This window comes from Vipera ursinii, assembly GCF_947247035.1.
Source record: "Vipera ursinii genome assembly, chromosome: 1".
NCBI lineage: Eukaryota > Metazoa > Chordata > Lepidosauria > Squamata > Viperidae > Vipera > Vipera ursinii.
In genome coordinates, this window is record NC_139512.1 from 276,827,503 (window position 1) to 276,843,341 (window position 15,839).

At 41.3% G+C, this 15,839-nt stretch overlaps 1 protein-coding gene across 4 annotated transcripts in view; it reads left to right on the forward strand.

Annotated features, from left to right (window-relative positions):
- The first annotated feature begins 650 nt into the window (after nucleotides 1-650).
- Nucleotides 651-15,839, forward strand: part of SNX9 (sorting nexin 9) — a 43,332-nt gene continuing 28,143 nt past the window's right edge. Inside the window, exons 1-2 of one of the 4 annotated variants that reach the window (XM_083352774.1) lie at nucleotides 651-951; nucleotides 1,830-2,012. Coding sequence is in view for 1 of the 4 variants with exons in the window: in XM_083352773.1 (XP_083208899.1) it covers nucleotides 940-951 (12 nt within the window). In the remaining 3 variants the exon portion in view is untranslated. Of the gene's footprint in view, nucleotides 952-1,829; nucleotides 2,013-6,950; nucleotides 7,021-15,839 lie in introns of those variants that run through there. The other 3 variants (XM_083352775.1, XM_083352773.1, XM_083352776.1) reach the window with 3 other exon arrangements.

Sequence of the window (15,839 nt, forward strand, 5' to 3'; positions counted from 1 at the left end):
TCTCCTACCGGATGGTAGGAGAGTAAAGAGATACCGTCCAGGGTGTGAGTCATCCCTGAGAATCTTCCTCGAACTATTAATTCAAAATGAACAGGGCTACTTCCTTCTGGCGCCATCCAAGAGCTTGGGACAACCGCTTCCCTCGCGCCTGTCCGCGGCGCCCGCGGGCAGGGACAGAGACGAGTCGGTGCCCTTTGCACCGGCCTAACGTTTTCCACACTGAGGGAATACTATTATTTCTAAGGCAGGCGGTGAGTTTTAGCGCAGCGTTTCCCAACCTTAGGAACTTGAAGATGCGTGGACTTCAACTCCCAGAATTCCCCAGCCAGCTATGCTGGCTGGGGAATTCTGGGAGTTGAAGTCCACGCATCTTCAAGTTCCTAAGGTTGGGAAACGCTGTTTTAGCGGATGAACGGCGGAGTCGGCGCTCGCGGGATGCCGAGGGGCGAGGAATTGGGAGGCAAGTTCCTTCCCCTCGGCTCCCGCTCCCTTCCTCCGCCAAACCAGCACACGTGCGCCCAGGCGATGCTGGGCTCTCGGCGAGACGGCTCGGGCTCTTTTTCTCCCCTTTTTTTTCCTGCTTTATGTTTCGGGACGCCTTCGTGGAAACCCCGCCCCTGGCTCTGGGCGAAGCGACCAGGAAGAGGCAGGAGGCGAGAGGAAGCGCAGGCGGTGCTGGCAGCCCGGATTCTGCCTGGCCGCCAGTTCGGGAGCTCCTCGCCTTCGGGTGGCTGGAAGTCCGGCGAAGGCAGGGAAGGGGAGGCGGCGGCTGGCCTGAAAACGGAGCAGGAGCCGTGCCGCCGCCGCTGCCGTTGCCGCCGCCGCCTTCCTCCTCCTCCCCCCTCAGCGCCGCCGCGGCCCAGTAGGAGGGAGCCTTAAAAGCAGAGTCGCCAGTCAGGCTCCCTCCGGAGGCGGGGAGACAAGCCGCCGAAGCCCACCATGGCCACTAAGGTGAGGAGACCCCGGCTGGCCTCTGGCCTGGGGAACGCTGGCTCGGCCGCCTCCGCCCACTCGTGGTTTTTTTTTTTTTGTGTGTGTGTGTGTGTCTTTGCGCTTTGAAACAACTCGGGCGTTACGCGGGCAAGTGGGGTGGGAGCGGGTGGGGACGCGGAGCGGTGGGGATGGGGGTTGGCGCCTCTCGAGCTGGGAGAGCGGCGGTTTGTGGCCGCGTCGCATCTCCCGCTCTCGGGCTGGGCGCCGTCCGGGACGGCAGCACGAGGGAGACTTGTCAGGAGGGGGGGGGGAGAGGCGTGTTGGAGGAACAGACCCTCGGCTGAACTGGCGGGGGGGGGGGGAGGAGGCGGTGCCTTGCCCGAGCTGTGCGTTTTATCTTGGCGCCTTTGGTGTACTCTGCCCCTTTGGCTATTCAACAGGGGTCGGCAACCTCGGCTCTTTTATGACTCGTGGACTTCAACTCCCAGAATTCCTGAGCCAGCGTAGCTGGCTCAGGAATTCTGGGAGTTGAAGTCCACGAGTCATAAAAGAGCCGAGGTTGCCGACCCCTGGGCTATTCCAAAGGCAGACCACCACCCCCTCCGCGTGGGCCTTAAGACCTGTTTTCCGGTTAGGGCCAGCCAACCAACCGAAGGCAGAACGCAAACTTTGAAATAGCGCTAGGAAAAAAAAAAGAGAGTTCTCTTCCCAACTAATAATAAGTTCATCAAGCTGGCAAATAGCGATGTGAGTTCTTTTGGGACGGCGGGGGGGGGGAGAGATGTTCGTTTTCCAGTTCAAAGGCTTCTGTGCCCTTTTCTTTATAAACTTAAGTTATTTTCCTACCTGGGCATTTCTCTCCTCTCCTCCCCCCTTCCCTCCCTCTCTCTCCCAAGTTCAGTTTTTTTTTTTTAATGCAGACCTAGGACACGTGAGCTTAAATGGACTCCAGAAGATGGTAGAGGACAGGAAGGCCTGGAGGAACATTGTCCATAGGGTCGCGATGGGTCAGACAGGACTTCGCAACTAACAACAACAAGGACAATATTAGAAGAGTTTAGGCTGGCTCTTGCCCTTTGGTAGGCGTGTTCACATTCAGCACACACCCTCCGTACTCTTCCTTATTTCCAGATGTAAAAATAAAAGGGTCTGTTCCATGCTGCAGTTGTGTCCATGATGCAGTACAAGGGTGTTGTTGTTGTTGTTGTTTTTTAAAAAATAATAAATCTAAAATTGTGGATGTTTACGTGAGAGTATCATTGGGCCTTGCTCGGCTAATGCTTTTAGGCCTGCGAATATTACTTGCAGGAAAACATTTTAATAACATTGCTGGAGATAAAAAGCATTAACGGATCTCAACAACTACAATTTTGATATGTTACTCAGGGGACTGGAAAATAACAGCAAGTTATATTTAAATTTGGCCGTTAAAACTATGTTTTGCTATATTTAATTCTTGAATACAACTGTAAAAACTTGTGAGTATTAGTGGAAGAAATCCTTGTTCTCTTGATCTATAGCATGGGTTCTCAACCAGGGGTGTGAAAATGTGGGTTTTCAAAATTATAGTGTATATGCATAATTCATTGCCGTTATTTTGAACTTCTGTAAGGGGTGCGAGAATATATCAAGCGTTCTAGGGGTGCGGGGTATAGAAAAGGTTGGGAACCACTGATCTATAGGCTTAAAACTGATAGAATTACCAGTGCATGTTTACAATAATTAAGATTTCCAAACTATGTTTGAAATAAAATATGTGTAATCACATGGATCTATTGTTTAGAATTGTAGTTAGTAAGAGCCTTGGTGGAGCAGTGGACTAATGCCTCCTTAAGTAACACCAGCTGCCTGCAATTAGTGCAGGTTCGCATCCCACCAGGCTCAAGGTTGACTCAGCCTTCCATCCTTCCGAGGTAGGTAAAATGAGGACCCAGATTGTTGGGGGCAATTAAGCTGGCTTTGTAATAATGCCGCTTGGGTGTGTGTGTGTGTGTGTGAAAGCCCTAATAAGCAGGCATATACATAGAATGAAGGCTACTGCTAAGCTTGTAAGCCGCCCTGAGTCTTCGGAGAAGGGCGGGATATAAATGGAATTTAAAAAAAAATGCTTTTACAGACTATATATTTTCCATGTTGGTTACTATTCTCCATTGTGATTGAGAAAGTGGTTGAAGTGAATAAACTTCAATGATCATATCATACTGATATTAGCAAAACTGAAGTATTACACCAAATATACATATACACTTATACATACATCAGCCTCAATTTGGTCTAGTGAAAGCATACTGGATTTTAAAGTATTGCCACTGACTACTGTTAATATTGACTGTTTTACACAAGAACAAACTAAAATCTATGTAAAATGGAAACAAATGTTTCTAATATCTCTCAGCTATGCTGAAGGAAAGACAAGAGCACAAGATTTGTTTGCGTATTTTCTGCTGAATGTGTACAAAATTCCTATTCTTTCTACTTCATTTCAAAACAGTTCACACACCCCAAAAATGGAGGCTCTGAGTTCATGTGATCTTTTCTGATAATTGGTTAATTTAACCAGTTTCTTTAGAACTGGATCAAGTTCTTTGAAATATGTCATTTTTCAGTGCTCAGCATTCTGGCAGGAAAGGAAAAAATGACTTAAGTCTTAAGTTTTTTTTAAAACAAATCACAAGGCATTGATGTTGACTAATGCTGTTACTTCATCTGTTGCTGTATAGCTTTTCTCCCTTCTGAAGTAGTTTTATATATAAATTAGAAAATTTGAAATTCAGTGAGAATTTTCAGAGTAGTGGTGAGATTGAATTTCCTTGTTTTCTTTCCCTTTCATTTTGAGACTGGTTATGATTATTTGTGGATCATAACAAACTGTGGCAAGTTCTTAAAGAGATGGGCGTACCAGACCATCTTATTTGTCTCTTGAGAAACCTATATGCGGGCCAAGAAACAACAGTGAGAACTGGACACGGAACCACTGATTGGTTCAAAATTGGGAAAGGAGTCCGGCAAGGCTGTATACTGTCGCCCTGCCTATTTAACTTATATGCAGAGCACATCATGAGAAAGGCAGGGCTTGACGAATCAAAAGTTGGAATTAAAATTGCCGGAAGAAATATCAACAACCGAAGATATGCAGATGATACCACTCTAATGGCAAAAAGTGAAGAGGAACTAAAGAGCCTCTTGTTGCGGGTGAAGAAGGAGAGTGCAAAACATGGGTTGAAACTTAACATTAAGAAAACCAAGATCATGGCATCCGGCCCTCTCAATTCCTGGCAAATAGATGGGGAAGACATGGAGGTAGTGACAGATTTTATTTTCCTGGGCTCCAAGATCACTGCAGATGGGGACTGTAGCCAAGAAATTAAAAGATGCTTGCTCCTTGGGAGGAGAGCCATGGCAAATCTAGACAGCACACTAAAAAGGAGAGACATCACCCTGTCAACAAAAGTGCGTATAGTCAAGGCTATGGTCTTCCCAGTTGCAAAGTATGGCAGTGAAAGTTGGACCATAAAAAAAGGCTGAGCACCAAAGAATTGAGGCTTTGAACTGTGGTGCTGGAGAAGACTCCTGCGAGTCCCTTGGACTGCAAGGCGATCAAACCAGTCAGTCCTAGAGGAGATCAACCCTGACTGCTCTTTAGAAGGCCAGATCCTGGCCTTCAAACTCAAATACTTTGGCCACCTAATGAGAAGGAAGGACTCACTGGAGAAGAGCCTAATGCTAGGAAAGGTTGAGGGCAAGAGAAGAAGGGGACGACAGAGAATGAGGTGGCTGGATGGAGTCACTGAAGCAGTAGGCGTGAGCTTAAATGGACTCCAGAAGATGGTAGAGGACAGGAAGGCCTGGAGGAATGTTGTCCATAGGGTCGCGATGGGTCGGACACGACTTCGCAGCTAACAACAACAACATGATTATTTACAGAAGCAACAGTTTGGAATACTCAGTTATTCTATTTTAGTTGTGAATAATTTGACTTCTGTGTTGCAGCTAAACTTTTTTTGATTACCCTATTGATTGGAGGTGGGTTTTTTTACCTTCAGCCAAATGTCCAAATATCCAAATATGTAATATTAGAGAAAAGAAACCAATTACAAAAATTAAAAGTATGTATTGCAATATTTTATTGTTCAGTAGTTGTGTGTGGCTTAATATGAAATATCCTAATGTATACATATGGAAGGAGATGCCTTTAAGGAGGAAATTATTTTTTGTCTTTATCAGCATTTACTGAAAATCCCTAGTCATACTCTACTGTTTTGCATTTATCATTTCTATTGAGTAAGACTTTTTCTGTCTATTGTTATATGCAGCAAGCAGCTCAAACTGGGCATGAGAGTGAAGATGGAAGAAACTAGTGCTGAAATCTTTGGGGCTCATCCCCTGTATACATACACACACACACACACACACACACACACAGAGAGAGAGAGAGAGAGAGAGAGAGAGAGAGAGAGATTTCTGTGCCCTCATTTACCAATTGGTGGGAATGCAGTTAGGGTAGACTTGGAACAGAAGGCAAAGTTTGAGGTGCATTTTATGCCTTATACCAGGGCTTTTCAACCTTTTCACCCACTGTACCACTTTTAGCATATGGCAACATCTGAGTAGCACCAGTTGCCTAGCAAGGTGTCAAAAACTTGATGACCCACCCCCCAAAAAGGAAAAAGGTGATGAAGTACAGGTAATCCTCGACTTACAACAGTTCACTTAGTGACTGTTCAAAGTTACAATGGCACTGAAAAAAGTGCCCCCCAAGCCACAGCTGAGCAAGATACCTGCCTGCCCATCTGGCGACACTCTTCCTCCTGTCCGAGGTTTTCATTGTGAGCATTTCTGTTGAGGATTGGCAGCGGGGGTGGGGTGGGTTGGTTTGGTTTTTATTCCCCCCCGTCTGCTGGGTAGTTGCAGCAAGTTTTGGTCACTTCACATGACCCTGGGACACTGTGAGCATCATAAATATGAATCAGTTGACAAGCATCTGAATGTAAATCACAAGGCCCGGGAGATGCTGCAACATTCCAGCTGATCGGTGCTTCTGGGCTCAGCAGAAGCACCAGTATCAGCGCCGAGCTCCAGCTGGAGGTTGGCGCTGATCCTGTCACTTCCGCTGAGCCTGACAGCCCCGAAGAAGCGCTGATCCTGGCTCATCCGCTGAGTCCTGACAGCCCTGCAGTTCCAGCCATCTCTCGCTCAGGCTTGTGCGGTGCTGCCTCTGCTTCAGCTCATTCCCCTCCCCCGCTGTCACTTTTCTAGGATGGTCGCATACCACCTGCCAGGTGCCAATGTACCACAGGTGGTACCCGTACCACTGGTTGAAAAGCCCTGCCTTATACATTCTGGACTCAGTCTTATTGAGCTGAAAATGATTTTTTTTATAAGCAATGACTTGCTTAGCTTTTTAAACCAAGCTTTTAAAAATACTCTGATTTTTTTTGAAAGAATATTAAATTTAACAAATTATTGTGATCATAAAAGTGCAATATTTAAATTGTGCAATAATTAAAGAAATATTTTTATTTCCAAAAGACATGACTTTATATACAAAAGATGAAGTGTATTGGTAATTTTTTATGCTTTACAAGATTCAGCTCTGGTATCACTTTGAACTATGTTTCTACGATGGTGCAATGTGAATTTTCTTTGCCAGCTGTTGGAAGCCAAAGCTATTGAAGAATTTTCCATTGAAACAATACTCCAATTAGGGCTGATTTCTGTATCTGGAATAGGCAACTACACAGTGTTCAAAGGAAGTGAAGGGTCATTGTCTCTGTGCCAATGAAATGCAATTTCATTCTGTAAACAGAGGCTTGTGGTATCTTTTATATAACTAGTTTTCTGGAGGGAAATGATAGGCTGGTTTGTTCTTTATTCATATAACATTTAACTGTAAATGATTGACTAAAATTATTCTGAAATTCTGAGGAGTGAGGAGTTTTAAAAACTGGGGAGTTTTGCTTTTATTTTCCAAACACTAGGTTTGAATCCTTGTTGATCCGTGGAATGAGAAAATGGCCCAGAAGTTCATAAACTTATTCCTAAAAATCCACTGCAGTGTTTGAGAACTTGGTGTTCTACGTTGTGTAGGTAATGTAGTAGATGAGTGGTATAAAATTTTGAATGTGAATAAATGTTGCCACTGAATAACCATATTAGGGTTTTATATGAAAAGTATATATTTATATGTTCATACAGGGAGTGCAGAATTATTAGGCAAGTTGTATTTTTGAGGATTAATTTTATTATTGAACAACAACCATGTTCTCAATGAACCCAAAAAACTCATTAATATCAAAGCTGAATATTTTTGGAAGTAGTTTTTAGTTTGTTTTTAGTTATAGCTATTTTAGGGGGATATCTGTGTGTGCAGGTGACTATTACTGTGCATAATTATTAGGCAACTTAACAAAAAACAAATATATACCCATTTCAATTATTTATTTTTACCAGTGAAACCAATATAACATCTCAACATTCACAAATATACATTTCTGACATTCAAAAACATAACAAAAACAAATCAGTGACCAATATAGCCACCTTTCTTTGCAAGGACACTCAAAAGCCTGCCATCCATGGATTCTGTCAGTGTTTTGATCTGTTCACCATCAACATTGCGTGCAGCAGCAACCACAGCCTCCCAGACACTGTTCAGAGAGGTGTACTGTTTTCCCTCCTTGTAAATCTCACATTTGATGATGGACCACAGGTTCTCAATGGGGTTCAGATCAGGTGAACAAGGAGGCCATGTCATTAGATTTCCTGCTTTTATACCCTTTCTTGCCAGCCACGCTGTGGAGTACTTGGACGCGTGTGATGGAGCATTGTCCTGCATGAAAATCATGTTTTTCTTGAGACTTCTTCCTGTACCACTGCTTGAAGAAGGTGTCTTCCAGAAACTGGCAGTAGGACTGGGAGTTGAGCTTGACTCCATCCTCAACCCGAAAAGGCCCCACAAGCTCATCTTTGATGATACCAGCCCAAACCAGTACTCCACCTCCACCTTGCTGGCGTCTGAGTCGGACTGGAGCTCTCTGCCCTTTACCAATCCAGCCACGGGCCCATCCATCTGGCCCATCAAGACTCACTCTCATTTCATCAGTCCATAAAACCTTAGAAAAATCAGTCTTGAGATATTTCTTGGCCCAGTCTTGACGTTTCAGCTTGTGTGTCTTGTTCAGTGGTGGTCGTCTTTCAGCCTTTCTTACCTTGGCCATGTCTCTGAGTATTGCACACCTTGTGCTTTTGGGCACTCCAGTGATGTTGCAGCTCTGAAATATGGCCAAACTGGTGGCAAGTGGCATCTTGGCAGCTGCACGCTTGACTTTTCTCAGTTCATGGGCAGTTATTTTGCGCCTTGGTTTCTCCACACGCTTCTTGCGACCCTGTTGACTATTTTGAATGAAACCCTTGATTGTTCGATGATCACGCTTCAGAAGCTTTGCAATTTTAAGAGTGCTGCATCCCTCTGCAAGATATCTCACTATTTTTGACTTTTCTGAGCCTGTCAAGTCCTTCTTTTGACCCATTTTGCCAAAGGAAAGGAAGTTGCCTAATAATTATGCACACCTGATACAGGGTGTTGATGTCATTAGACCACACCCCTTATCATTACAGAGATGCACATCACCTAATATGCTTAATTGGTAGTAGGCTTTCGAGCCTATACAGCTTGGAGTAAGACAACATGCATAAAGAGGATGATATGGTCAAAATACTCATTTGCCTAATAATTCTGCACTCCCTGTATTCACCTGAGGATATGCTGCAACACTGAGTACACAAGTGTAATATCTATTTTATTGCTAATCCTTCCAAAATGGAAGATCGGACATAAGTAAAGATGACAAAAGCCAGTTCTGCTATTGCTTTGGCAGTGTTTGTAGGATTGATATGGGATTGACTTTCTGCACTATTTGTCCTGCTGTTCAAAAGCAAAAGGTCGGATGATGGTGAATGCATTGTGCAAGTAAAGACATGGTTTAGTGGTTAAAGTTCCAGGCTAGAAACAGGCCACGATTCTAGACCTGCCTTAGACAGAATAGTCAGCCAGTCACTCTCTCAACCCTAAGAAGGAGACAGTGACAAACCACTTCTGAAAACCTTTCCAGTAAAATGGCAGGGATTTGTCCAGGCAATCACCAGGAGTCAACACTGATTGAACAGCTCTCCCCTTCCCCCAAAATAGTGAATAATAAAACAGCTTACACTAAGTGCAGGGATTTTGTCCACGCTCAGATCCTCGGTGTTTCATTTCTAAACTTATGGCACACCATGAAATATGAGGGGCTGAATCCAGTTCTCCCAAGTTTGATTTTCATTTTGGCAATTTGAGTACTTTTTAATTCAGTTCTTCAGATAAAATATCCCCATTTAGTACTTAAAATAATAACTTCCACTTTATGGGAGAAAAAAAAAGGGAAGAAGGCAATGAAAGTTTGGGCACCTACTTTTTGTTTTATTAGGCACACACTATGCATTTGGCTACCTTTTAAGTGCCATGGGTGACTGAAGAAATGGTGCAATGGAATTTTGGAAATAGTCATATCAAATGTATGTAAGGAAAACAATTCTCATTATATATTCAGGCCTATTTTTACCAGTTTTTAATAGTAACAAGCTACTTCTCCCAAATGATTTATTACCACATTAATCCTTTCAGCAACAGTTCCTGCACAGTTTATAGCACAAAAAGTCAACATGGTGCCCACAGATATCTCCCTTGGTATCTGCTAGTCGTCTTGTCAGCAGGGAACTCCCTCCACACACACACATGTATAGAGAGATATACCAATGTTAATTAAATTGGAAGCTGACACGTTCCACAGTAAAGCACAACCTCTAATATTATTTTTATTTGCAAGAATGCCTCTGGGATCTTATGGTCTCATAGACATTTTTCAGTAATAAAAATAAGGGCCCCACTGTTTTGTTTAGAAGTGCACCCACGTTCATCCCACCCCCCCAAAAGAGGGTAAAGTAGAGCAAAGATGCAGAGTTTACCAGTTTGCCTTCTTTATGACTAGCCAGACCCACTATTGACTAGATATATTGTCAGTGCTCAAAGTCAGCTTATGAAAAACTTCAACAGAGCTTGTGATGTATTTTCAAATCCAAAAAGTGGCCACATGCCCCAAATTCGTCTATCCTTTGTAAACTAAATGCTTAGTTTACAAACAACGTAATAAGTATCGGAGACAATAGAAGAGAAAGAACTGGAGAAAACCACAAAATACAAAGACCTGTAAATAGAACAACTGTGACAAAAGAAGTAAAAATAGTACCAATAGTAATAGGCACCTTAGGTTCAATCCAAAACATTTGGAACACTACTTGGACACTTAGCATTGACAAAAATCACAATCGGTCAGTTGTAAAAGGCAGTTTACATCCTGCAGTGATACCTTTAACAAAATAAAACAACTTTTGGGAGGGACTCAAAAGGTAGATAAAAATGATGTTTAGATCGGTCTAAACACCTGGCTGATTGCGTAGCCATGCATAATAATATAACATTAGCAATTCTTAGAGATGTATTATAAATAATATAGAGAAAATTACATTTTCAAAATGCTTTGCAGTTAAGAATTTATTGAAGAGTTATGTCTGCTTAGCAGTATTAGTAATTATTTACTGGATTGGCTTTTGTGTTTATTCCTGAAATTCTCAAGGAAATCTCTAGACAGTAATCAGACCAGTTTTATATGCTAATAATTAATTCCTTATCATTCTATGCTTGTACATTAATAAATATGTACTGTCCATAGAACACTTAAGCCTTTAATGAGGTTTGTGTAGCATTCAAGCAAGAAATGTTGACTGTATCAATTATGAAAAATGTAGGCCTAATTACAGTGTCTGATACTATCCTGCACTGAATATAAATAATATATAAAGAATACTAATTTATTTATTGTAGCAAGATGCCAATTTCAAAAAGTGAAAACCTAAAAGTCCTTTAAATACAGATATAATAGATTTAAAACTGAGATACAACCAAAAGAAAAAAGCTTAATTTATATTAATGCTGGATCAAATATTTCAGTAAAAGATAAAACATTTCTATTACCTTCTTTTAGCATTTTCCCGTATGATGTGCTGCTGGCAATAATTTCACATTGGTGTGTTAATTCTAGCAGTAGTGTACAGCAGAGGTATCAAACTGCCGGCCCGTGGGCCAGATGCGTCATGGCGAAACCATGCCCACACCACTGCCGGCAATGGAAAAAAAGTTGCGATACGTCATGACATGTCACGTGATGTTGCAAGTTTGATACCCCTGGTCTACAGCATACTATTAAGAAACCTATTTTCTAGAGCTTCGACAATTCTGCCAGTAGAGGCATGAAAATAGTATTCAGAAAATTACTAATGATTCCTTATCAAACTTTAGACAGTATTGAGTGGATTGTCATGTCAATCAGAATAGAGCTGGAAGGGACCTTGGAGGTCTTCTAGTCCAACCCCCTGCTCAAGCAGGAGACCCTATGCCATTTCAGATAGGTGGCTATCCAGTCATTTTTTAAAACTCCCCAATGATGAAGCTCCTACAGCATCTGAAGGCAAGGTGTTCCACTAGTTAACTGTCCTCGCTGTTAGGAAGTTTCTCCTTAATTCCAGGTTGCTTCTTTACTTGATTAATATCCATCCATTTTTTCTTGTCTTGCCTTCTGATGCTTTGGAAAATTAAGTTGACCTCTCTTCTTTGTGGCTGCCCCTCAAATATTGGAATACTGCTAGCGTGTCACCTCAGTCCTCCTTTTCTCTAGACCGGCCATACCTAATTCCTGCAACTGTTCTTCATATGTTTTTGTCTCTGGCCCCTTAATCATCTTGCTCTTCTTTGCACTTTTTCCCAAGTCTCAACATCTTTTTGTAATGTGGTGATCAAAATTGGATGTAGTATTCCAGGTGTGGTCTTCCTAAGGATTTATAAAGCAATGCTAATACTTCATGTGTTTTTGATTCTATGCCTCTGTTTATACAACCAAGGATTGTATTAGCTTTTTTGGCTGCTGCTGCATACTGCTGGCTCATGTTTAAGTGATCATCCACTAGGACTCCAAGGTCCGTCTCATAGTTACTGTTTTTGAGCCAGGTTTCGCCTAATCTGTACTCATACCCTTGGTTTTTCCTGCCTACGTTTAAAACCTTGCTTTTCTCCACATTAAATTTGATGTTGTTGGATAGGGCCCATTATTCCAGTCTGTCATGATCTTTTCGTTTCCTGAGCTTGTCTTCTGAGATGTTGGCTATTCCTGCCAGCTTAGTGTCATCTGCAAATCTGATGAGTTCCCGTTTTATTCCCTCATTGAAGTCATTTATGAAGATATTGAAGAATACTGGGCCTAAGACAAAACCATGTGGTACTCCAATACTTACTTCCATGTAGATGTAATATCATTAAGTACTATTCATTGAGTACGGTTTGTCAGCCAGTTAAAAATGCATCTGGTGGTGATGCTGTCTAACCCACATTTTCTAGTTTACCAAGAAGTAGGTTGTGGTCTACTTTGTTGAATGCCTTGCTGAAGTCTAAGTATATTATGTCCACAGCATTTCGCTGGTCTACTAATTTAGTCACTGCAAAGAATGAAATAAGATTGGTTTGGCATGATCTGTTTTTAACAAACCCATGCTGTCTACTGGCTATAACTTTATTTGTTTCTAGATGTTCCCAGATCTGTTTTTTGATTATTTTTTTCAGTATCTTCCCAGGTATTGATGTTAGGCTGATTGGTTTGTAGTTTCCTGGGTCTCTTTTTTCCCCCCTTTTTTGAAGATGGGGACCACATCAGCTCTTTTCCAATCCTGTGGTAGTTCCCTGGTTCTCCGGATTTTTTTAAAAATATATTAACAGTGGTTCTGAGGTAACATCTGGCAGCTCCTTCAGAACTCTGGGATGTAATCCATCAAGTCCTGGTGATTTGTATTCATCAAGATCAGATAGGTGGTCTCTCTAACCCAGACATGTCAAACTCATGATGTCATGTGACATCGCGCAATGTATCAGAGCTTTTTCGCCATTGCTGGCAATGGGATGGCTATGGTTTCCGATGACGCATCCAGCCCATGGGCCGGCAGTTTGACATCACTGCTGTAGCCATTTTCTTGCTTATTTTAATTTTTATTTCTACTCTGTTAATTTTTATTTCTACTCTACTCAGTTATGCTTTTGGTAGGTTGGGCTATAGTTTCTTTTTGCGTTAAGACTGATGCAAAAAATGAGTCAAGCAGCTCTATTTTCTCTCTACTGCCTGCTACTTTCTTGCCATCTTCTCTCTTTAGTGGACCAACTGTTTCCTTGACTTTTTTTCTTGTCATTTATATGTTGAAAGAAAGTTTTTTATTATTATCTTTGACTTTTGTTGCAAGTCTTTGTTCATTCTGAGCCTAATTTAAATGTTGATTATTCACTGTAACTCTTTAAGTTATAAGGTGGAGGGTTGAAGAGATAGGAGGAATGCTAATCAGATTTGTAGATGATACAAAATGTATGTGATAACTACAAGAGAAACTTCAATATGGCATTGATAAGTAAGAGAAATGGGCTGCAGGTAATTATTACATTCAACAGAGACAAAAGCTTAGGATAAGAAAATGCACAGTTATAGGATTTATGTACTTGGCTTGCTAATCATGTTTATGAAAACGTTATTGGAGTAAATTGTTAATTGCTATTCCTTTTGAGTTGTGATGTGGCTAAAAAAAAAGCAAATGTAATTTAAGCTTAGCACAAGCTTAGTTTCCAAATCTAGGAAAATATTTTGCTTTATACTGTATTATTTAGGCCATTTTTTGAGGATTGGATATTCTGAGAAGGATTCAAACAAATGAACAGCTTCAGGGATGGGTGATGAAGATGATCAAGAATACTGTATAGAAAGAGTGAAATAACTGGGGATGTCTAATCTTGAGAAGAGACGTGGTGGCTCAGTGGGTTAGGACACTGAGCTTGTTGATCAGAAGGTTGGCAGTTTGGTGGGTCGAATCCCGAGTGCCGCATAACAGAGTGAGCGCCTGTTACTCGTCCCAGCTTCTGCTAACCTAGCAGTTCAAAAGCACGTAAAAATGCAAGTAAAAAAAAAGGGACCACTACGGTGGGAAGGTAACAGCGTTCCGTGTGCCTTTGGCGTTTAGTCATGCCGGCCACATGACCACAGAAACGTCCTCGGACAAGTGCTGGCTCTTCGGCTTTGAAACGTAGATGAGCACCAGCCCCTAGACTTTGAAACGACTAGCACACGTGTGGGGGAACCTTTACCTTTTACCTTTAATCTTGAGAAGATCACAAAGGGATATGATAGGAATCCTTAAATATCTGAAGATATACTGCACAGAAGAGTCACTCCCTGTTCTGCATTGCTCTACACTTCAAGACACCCAATATTACACTTAAGCTACAGAAAGTCAGATTTTGAATGAATTGAAGAAAACATTTTCTAACAATGTTTGGTGGTAGAACCAATATTTAGAGAAATTGTGGGCTTCCCATTACTAGGATGTGTTCAGGTAAACAACAAGCAAACATCTGTCACTAATGTTTTAATTTGTATTCTTGAATATAGCACAAAGTTAATTTTAATGGCTTTAAATGGCACTTTCTACCAATGTCATTGTATCTTTGAAAATAATTTCCAAATGTCCATTTCCTTAGTCAAAACCTGGCTGGTTATCTATTATCTTCCATGAGTTCCAGTGAAAGATATTTACTTTAATTCTGTATTTGTCTTATTTATAACAGAGGTCCCCAACCTTTTGGGCACCAGGGACTGGTTCCGTGGAGAGAGGTTTTTCCATGGACCGGAGGGGACATGGTTTTGTGTACTGACTGCATCCCGTGGATGGGGCTTTCTTTGTTTGTGCAGACTGCTTGCTGGCATGCTGCAGCCTGGTACTAGTCCATGGACCATGGGTTGAGGACCCCTGATGTATAATAAAGTGCCTGTTTTTGTTTTTATCATGACTGAAACAAACTTTACTGTGCTTCGTTTGTAGCATCAGCATTTCAAAAGAAGATATTTGCTATCCTGCCACCTTTTAATGTGCACTTGAAGTATGAAATATGACTAATGATTACTGTATAACTTGTAGAGTGTGGCATAATTTTAATGTCGGGGAAAAGAAGCTATAATTAGAGCAGATGTTTTACTTAATATTTGGTCACATGCAACATCTAGAGGAAGGATATACATGGGTCGACTCAGAGTTAATTTATATCAGATTAAGTTGAGATTACTGCTAAATGGGTATTGCTGTGTTTGGTGAAATTTTATTGTGCGGTGGGGAAAATAGTTCATCTCTGAAGTGATTGAAATGTTGTTTATCATAATGAAATTCCACTTTAATAAAAATATTCTTATGCATCTAGCTAACAAAGATACAGCAGAAATAATGTTGAATGTGATATTGTAATTAGCTATTGAACGTCAATTTTGGTTCCCATTTTTCCACCTATAATTGTACCAGTAATTAAGCTTAAGCACATTGAAAGAATAACATGTACAGGAGCTGTACAAATCCAGATAAGAGTTAAATGGTGGTAAAGGAATTTGACTCCTCTGCTTCAACCAAGAGGCATATTTTATTTATTTTCATTTGTTTTTATTTTATTTTTTCCTTTTGTGTTAAATTTTGGATCAAAAGCTTCTGGGGCAGTGAGTTGTAAGGCACCATGTACAGTGACAGTAGGATGTAAATAGCGTGTAAATCAATGATCTAAAACACAATTCTTTTCAAATTATGTTTCGCAGAATATCAAGAATTTGATGGGTTTGCCATCTGTTCACTGCCTTGAGTTATATGTAAAACAGTAGGATATAATAATAATAAGACACTAAGAATAAAAAAAAATCAACATAAACAGAGCCATTTTTTTCAAACATTAAGCTTTGTCCCTTGATCAA